Source organism: Aulonocara stuartgranti (assembly GCF_965226115.1).
Source record: "Aulonocara stuartgranti genome assembly, chromosome: 23".
NCBI classification, from domain to species: Eukaryota; Metazoa; Chordata; class Actinopteri; order Cichliformes; family Cichlidae; genus Aulonocara; species Aulonocara stuartgranti.
In genome coordinates this window covers 32,954,014-32,961,091 of record NC_138958.1, presented here as the reverse complement: position 1 = coordinate 32,961,091, position 7,078 = coordinate 32,954,014, and the positions used below count along the sequence as shown (strand labels likewise).

The following is a 7,078-nucleotide window of genomic DNA, read 5'->3' as shown; positions in this document are numbered from 1 at the left end:
CTGTCTTTGTCACGCTTTTGTCTTTGTTTTTGTCTCTTGCTGTACATGTATGTATGTATATATAATATTCACGTGTGCCCGCTGTATTTAGTTAAGGTTTTACCCCTTAACTAAATAACTATATAATAATAACCCATCATAAACTTAAACCACCCGGTTGTGTCAGCAACGGTAACAGCAACTGTGTTAGTCCTCCAGCGATAGGCGGCGCTATTTTCAAGTCTTTCAGCTGTAAGTCTTGGCCGGGGTGAAAGGTTTGGACGCCGGTGGACTATGTGGGAACTATAGTAAAGCGCTCTTCTGAAGGGCATTATGAAAAACAAATATCTGTATTTTCGTACATTAATCGGAACGGCACGTCTTTGTAAAAACAAGCGGTTCATTTCAGAGGGATTCAAGTAAGTTGTTTTGCACCTGCTGTGATGTGTCAGAGGCTAACAGCATGCTAACCATACGAGGGGTTGTTGCACACCAGTGTTTGAACAAACGAGGAGCATAAAACCGACCGCAATGAAAACCGGTGTCGCGTTTTGGGAGCTGTTACGTAAAACTGTGCTGTTTGTCATAAATAACGTGCTGCTGCTGTGTTAGCCTGAGCAACAGCACATGCACAGTTTGACCTGACAGGAGCACTGTATGAAGAGACAGCGTTATGTGGCATCACTTATCCACCAGCACACTGGCTTTAAAAAATATATATTAATTGTTATTAATAAAATCTCGCCAGAAATAATCCAAATAGTCCTCAGTATAAGGTTCTGCATAAACAAACACCCATTTCAGATGAACACAGCCTAAATGCTATTAAAAATATTCTGCCTTGTTGGGTTAAAACAACACAATCAAATCAATCACCAAAGCCATTTTTCTCCCTACTGAGGGGATACAACAGCTAGAACTGTGTTGGACCCACTTTGCCTTTAAAACTACCTCAATTCTTTGTGACATTGACTCACAAAGGTGCTGGAAACAACTTTGGTCCATATTGACACAACAGAGGAATCTACCTTTCTAATCCCAGTAGATCAGCAGTTTCTAAAACACTCACACCACCCTTTCCTCCCCATTATGATGCTGAGTTCGAACTTCAGCAGGTCAGGATCCACATGCCTGAATGCACTGAGTTGCTGCCATCAGAGTTTGTGTCATTGAGTGGCCACTCCATAGTCTTACAGCAGGAGTGAAAATACAGGGTTAGGTTCATTCAAATTGTTTAGATAAACAAAATTGTAAAATAGTATTGTTTCCTCTCAAATACAGCTTGATTGTTTCACGCCTTGGTGCAAACAGACTCAGACTCATAATCTTATTTCTTCTACTGTGGATGGTTCAATAAATGTGAATATTTCCTTATATATTTACTGTTTGTGCTCTGGTTAAAAAAATCTCAGGCAGAATAAGGTCACTGTGACCTTTTATTTTTACCTTTGACCCCGGAGCAGTTGACACATCCTGATTAGCAGATCTGAGGTTTTGTGCTCTGAGAGATCAATAGTGTGTTTTACAGTTGGGGGAGGAAAAAAGTCCTATTTTCCCAGTTTCTGTTGATAGGACTGTAGAATTCAACAGCTGCTTAGTCAAACAGCCTGTGCAGCACTGCCAGGCCTTCATTCGCCTCGAGGCTCTTGGTTTTGAGGATGGAGCTTGAGCTGAGGCGGCGAGTGTGGCGTCTCAGCCCGTGACCATGTGTTTCTCCCTGTTGCAGCACATCAGCAGCTGAAGCGTGATGCATCCAGAGCCACGCAGGACAAGCGTTGCCCTGCAGAGACGACTGGCAGATTCAGCCCCTCAGGGCACGCTGAGCACCGGCCAACTGCAGGGCTTCATCCAGCGTGCCAGGCCTCCTTTCTTCTGCTTTCTGCTCCCCAGGGTTCACGCAGCTGATGTGGCTGCTGCCCAGCCTGCACAGATGCCCTCTTCCTCCTCCTCATCATCCTCTTCCTTCACCAGTACTGCTCCTGTAGCTATCCCTTCGTCCAGCAGCCTCCCGAAAAACATCGGGAAGCCAGAATTCCCGAGCACGGGATGGGAGCGCATCAAAGATCTCTTTGACAGAGAGTTAGTTTTATTGTTACATTGTGTCACTTGTTTGTGTCTTGGTGTTTTTGAAAAGGTCTTTGTGTATATGTAGACACTGTGGTGTCGAATTCATCGTGAATCATGTAGTTGATGAGTTAAGATTATTTAACTAAACTTGCAGCATCCTTTAGTTTTCAATGGCTTTTTGCTCTAATGGCTTCTAATGTAACAAGTTCACTCATTACTGGCTTTAAACTTACAAGGAAAATTCTCGTCCCTGTTTAGTGTGACTCAGAAATACCCAGAGGAGATCACCAATGTTGTAAACAGCAGTGCTCTCGGTGCACTTGCAGGCTTTGTCTATGGGGGCTTGCCAGCAGCTCGCCACGCCAGGGAGAGATATATCCAAGTCAGCCAGGCAGAATTATACACTAATCGTGTGGACGCAGTGGTAAGTGAAATCTGTGCCTTTAAAACCATATCTGCTGTGGTTTTGGGTGCAAATGTTCCATGAATGATGTCTGTGTTCAGCTTTAATATTGTGATGTCATAGTTTCTTATTTAATTGAATTATTATTTATGGGGTCTGAAGTGGAGCATTGAGAATAATGCTGCAAATAAAAGTAAAAGTCTGTCTGTGCCTGTTCTGTCTGTCAGCGCTCAGCACACAATGCAGCTATCCGGGGGTTTATAAGATATGGATGGAGATGGAGCTGGAGAGTGGCTGTGATAGTTACCTTGTTCAGGTAAACAAAAACAAAAAACAGGTGGAGCATGTGAGGAAAGTGTGTGTAGTGTTACTTTTACAAGGGGTCAAATCAGCTTGTGGATCTGGAGTATTAATAACAGGAGAATGCACAGAATGCTGAATGTCACATAAACAATGTGCAGATGTTTATTGGATGCGAGTGCTTTAACATTGCTAGCATACCTCGGTCAGTTTGTTTTGGCCTCACTGACTCAACATCGTGTGTGTTTCCTCTCCCTGTGTAGTTCTGTGAGCACGGGACTCTCCGTGTACCAAGACAAAGACGCAGTCAGCCAGTATGTTGCAGCTGGAGGTGAGTCACGTGATCTGATCAGGGCGCCTGCAGGTTGTAGTTCCAACTGTGATTGTTTTCAGTTATTTCTATAATAAATGCCCACTAAAATAGGACCGTATGTGATGATATTAAAATGTGACACGTCTGTTCAGTTACACCCAGAATCTATGTTTAATTATTGCTTGACAATAAAAGTGTTCTTTCAACATGTCCAGTACAAATTCCTGCACATTGAAATGATGAAACTCTGTATGTGAGCAGCTGTGACTGTAGGCCTTTTCAGACTGAACCTGGGCCTGAGAGGGCTGGTAGCGGGCTCGGTGATCGGAGCAGTGCTGGGGTAAGGCTGGCTTCTGCTTCTACAAGAATTCTTTGACTTCCAGTCCCAACAGTGCATGTTAAACTTTTTTTCCATCTGATGTAATAGAACATGCTCAGTCCTCAGCACTGAGCTGACTTCTATTATCAGATGCTGTGTATTTACTTTTTGACATGCATGCATGCCTTCTCGTGTATGTGTGTGTGTATTTACATTCATGCCTGTGTGCTCGAAGTCAGTGAGCACTCTGGCAGCCAGCTGCGCCCCTCCCAGCAACCCTCTGTCACCCAGCTGAACCTCCCCCCTCCTCCTCCCCACTCCCTTCCAAATCTGCTCGTGGTGCCAGAGGGACTCGTGTACCACAGAGGACAGTGTTTTGGGTACTGAACCAAGGAGACGGGCCAAGGCAGCAGCTGCCCTTCTCCTTTTATACCATCGGTGTTATTCCAGCCTCTTGTGTCCTTCTACCGTGGTCTGATGTAGACTTGGAGGTGCTTCATCCTCTGTCTCATCTTCACAGCCTGGCCCACTTTAGCCTCGCTCGTCCTTTCAGCTGAGCGCACACAGCTAAATGCAGATTGTATAACTGCAAATTGAGTGTGTTGCCTTTGATGGTGTAACAGAGGAGGGTCTAGTTTGGATCATCCCTGTGGTCAACTCCATAATGGCTTAGCCATACTTCCAGTTGGCCCTCCACTAGCACTGCTCCCTCCTCCTCTTCCTCTCACTGTCTGCTTCAGTGGCCAGCCACCTGGAGCATTTGATGTGGGCAAATGGCTCCAGCCACGGCTACGCCAGGTGTAGCTGGGGCAGAAGGGGCGGCATGAAAGCAGGCAGCTAATTGCAAAGCACATCACGCTCCAGATCTTTAACCATTATGGTTTCCTTATTCATGTCGTAGAGGTGTGAGTGGGAAGTGCGGAGGGTTTGGAGAAGCTGGGCCGCAGCAGCTGTAGAAACTGTTTAAGGAAGTTATTACAGGGTCGATGCTTCCATTGAACTGGCATCTGATATGTTTTATGTTATACAACATAGACTATCTGATGAACTGATCTGTGTAAAAGTGTAAAGGTGTGCATCACAGTTAGTTATACACACTGACTTCTACACAGGATTCCGGTTGGTGCTCTGGTCATTGCCTTGCAGTCCCTGACTGGAGAGACGATCCGAGAGAGGCGCAGGAGAGAGCGCAGGGAACTGTATGAGCACAAGCTTGCAGAATGGTAAGATCTATCACAAATAAATACAAAGTGTCATTTTATCCTGATGCTTCTTGGTTAATCAGAGCTGGTGTTTCCAATAAAAGGACAGCCCGTTTGCAGTTGACGGATGAGCTGATTTCCAACTTGAATGTGAGCTCTCAGGTGGAGGAAACCAATAAGGACATGCAGAGGATCCAGGAACTGCTCAGTCTACCACAGAATGAGGATGTAGTCAAAGACTCAAGTGGACAGTGAGCATGGCTGCCTTCACTGTCTGCTATCTGTTGGAATCTGGAAAATACAAACGTTCTCTTACTGAATGGAAACCGATTCAGATGAATTCATGATGCTGTTGTACAAGAAAAGTAGGTCCAACGAAGAGCTCACCTAAATGTGACATGGGATACAGGAAAAGGATTTTAAGACTTTCAAATATTCAGTATCTGATTTGTGCCACTTAGTCCACATTGGTGTTGTAAAGGTTAAGGTGGACTTGATGTGATGCTTCTGTGTACTTTTAATACTGAAGTTGACTGACACAGTATGTCCCGTGGTTGAAATCACAAAGTCAGCATTGTTGGTCGTACAACTTATTAAAACCACATGAAAGAAAGAAAGAAACAGACTCCTCTCCAAACCAATAAATATCAATTCATGCTACAAAACACTTCATTCTCTCTGTGTGTAATCTGTAGTTTGCTTTTGACCATGCCTTATGGGCTTTTCAGCAACTAGGTCAACCAAAGCCTCGGCCCCTGGTGTAAAAAAGATGTGACACAGCAACAGCTGGGGCTCAGGATGCAGCAGTGACTGCTGACGTGCACATGGACAGCCAATAGAAGCAGTCTGTGATGTGGAGAGCTCAGAGAGCTTCAGGTAAACGCTTCAAACGAGAAACTAGTTAATAGAGTTCTCTTCTTTTTTTTTTAACCATTTAGGTTGGAGTAACAATGCAAGTCTGACTTTTCCAGACTTAATTTACTGCTGGAATGAAAGTGTTAGCATCATATTTGTTCAAATTAAAAACCTTATTGGATTCAAATATAAAATTATCCCAAATAACCACAATGAAGCTGCAGCTCCTTTACATTTATACGTTTATACTGCATCTGAGGGATGGATCGACAAGTGAATACATGCTGTATTCACCCACTTCCTCCCATGGATCCTCCCATCAGCTTCTTAATTCTTCTGAGAGAGTAACATGACTTCTGAAAATGAAAATATGAATGATTGCTGAGTAATTTGTTGATAGAATGACAGCAAGTGAAGTATGTTTCATAAATGGGCTCTGAGCGCCCTCTGCTGATGGCTTTGCATGAGTGAGTACAGAATACAACAGAGATGTGTCTTCAGTAACTGCGGTATTTCAAAGTTAAAAAACTGCTCCACAGCTGAAACAATGCAACAAACGCATGCATACTGCAACGCAGGGGACTTTCTTCTGGCCTGTGAAATGCTCGGACACCAAAGCGTTGTCAGTATTTGTTAATGGGTTGTGTCCACCGTGTGTCCACATGGAAAAGAACTGAGCTGAACTATCTAAGATGTGCAGGAATGACACTAAAGACTGTTTCTTAGTTAGCACAAGGGCCAAAAGTGGATTTGCAAATTTCTGTGAGAGTTGGTGACACGATCACTCATGTTGTGTGCGATGGGAATCCAAAAAACAAAATAAATAAAACATGAAAAGACACTTGATGAATATTTGGAGAATATTAGATGTGGGGGTAGGAGTTTATCTTATGAGGCTGCGTGAAGGAGGTGTCTTTGGTAGGTGGCACCATGAATGCCTCAACGTATACCAGAAGCTAACGAGATGACCGAGTCGCCAGAATCCTCCAGAAAAGAGATGATGACAAAGCAAAACATGTTGGCAAAACTCACGAGTGTTTCTAATACAGGCAAAAGAAAAACTATCACCTGGAGAGGTGTGTTGCCTGACTTGAAACAAGTGAAACACCTTTGGGGCATCTTTTAGAGACAAAAGTAAAGAAGGCAAAGCATCCCTTTGGAAACCAAGAAGGACCAGGCCATTAAAAACAACAGCAGACAAAGGAAGCTTTTAAAAAATACAAATGTATATTTCGTCTTCTGTACCTCTGCAGCTGTTAGATATGATATGAATCAGTTTATAGAACATTATCTGACACTGCAGTGTAAACCTGATGATCTTTGCATAGAGAGAAAGTGTTTTGAATGCCTACAAGCCCAAAACAAGCTTTTTAAATGTGCACAGTGATTTGTGTGTAACCTTTGAGGGCTCACAGTTGCATGTATCTTGACCACACGTAGAACCATTTATCAAATCTGTGCATCCAAACCTGAAGAAATACTGCTCGTTTCTGCACAACGCCTTAAGTTCGGCTTCACAAATCGGATCATTTTCTCTTTGAAGAAGCTTCCTGTGCACACGCATGAATAAACCGACGTGTAACCGCCCCCTCGCTCTCTTACAAACCATAAATGCGCACGAATGGCCTGGCACGCACAAA

At 43.8% G+C, this 7,078-nt stretch overlaps 1 protein-coding gene across 2 annotated transcripts; it reads left to right on the top strand.

Moving 5' to 3' along the window:
• Positions 1-215: 215 nt before the first annotated feature.
• Positions 216-5,250, top strand: timmdc1 (translocase of inner mitochondrial membrane domain containing 1). 2 transcript variants are annotated; one of them, XM_082524463.1, is made up of 8 exons: positions 216-398; positions 1,706-2,058; positions 2,305-2,470; positions 2,677-2,765; positions 3,013-3,080; positions 3,324-3,402; positions 4,494-4,604; positions 4,688-5,250. In XM_082524463.1, the coding sequence occupies exons 2-8, from the start codon at positions 1,727-1,729 to the stop codon at positions 4,836-4,838; spliced, it is 996 nt and encodes a 331-aa protein (XP_082380589.1). In that variant the 5' UTR covers positions 216-398; positions 1,706-1,726; the 3' UTR covers positions 4,839-5,250. The 2 variants fall into 2 exon arrangements, with proteins under 2 accessions (XP_082380589.1, XP_082380590.1); XM_082524464.1 differs by having other exon boundaries at positions 4,693-4,824.
• The last annotated feature ends 1,828 nt before the right edge of the window (positions 5,251-7,078 follow it).

Excerpts from the sequence above, each read along its gene's own strand:
- timmdc1 (XM_082524463.1), top strand. The coding sequence starts at position 1,727 with ATGCATCCAGAGCCACGCAGGACAAGCGTTGCCCTGCAGAGACGACTG. Across the intron at positions 3,081-3,323 it reads CCAGTATGTTGCAGCTGGAG|CTGTGACTGTAGGCCTTTTC; the intron begins GTGAGTCACGTG and ends GTATGTGAGCAG. Across the intron at positions 3,403-4,493 it reads GTGATCGGAGCAGTGCTGGG|GATTCCGGTTGGTGCTCTGG; the intron begins GTAAGGCTGGCT and ends ACTTCTACACAG.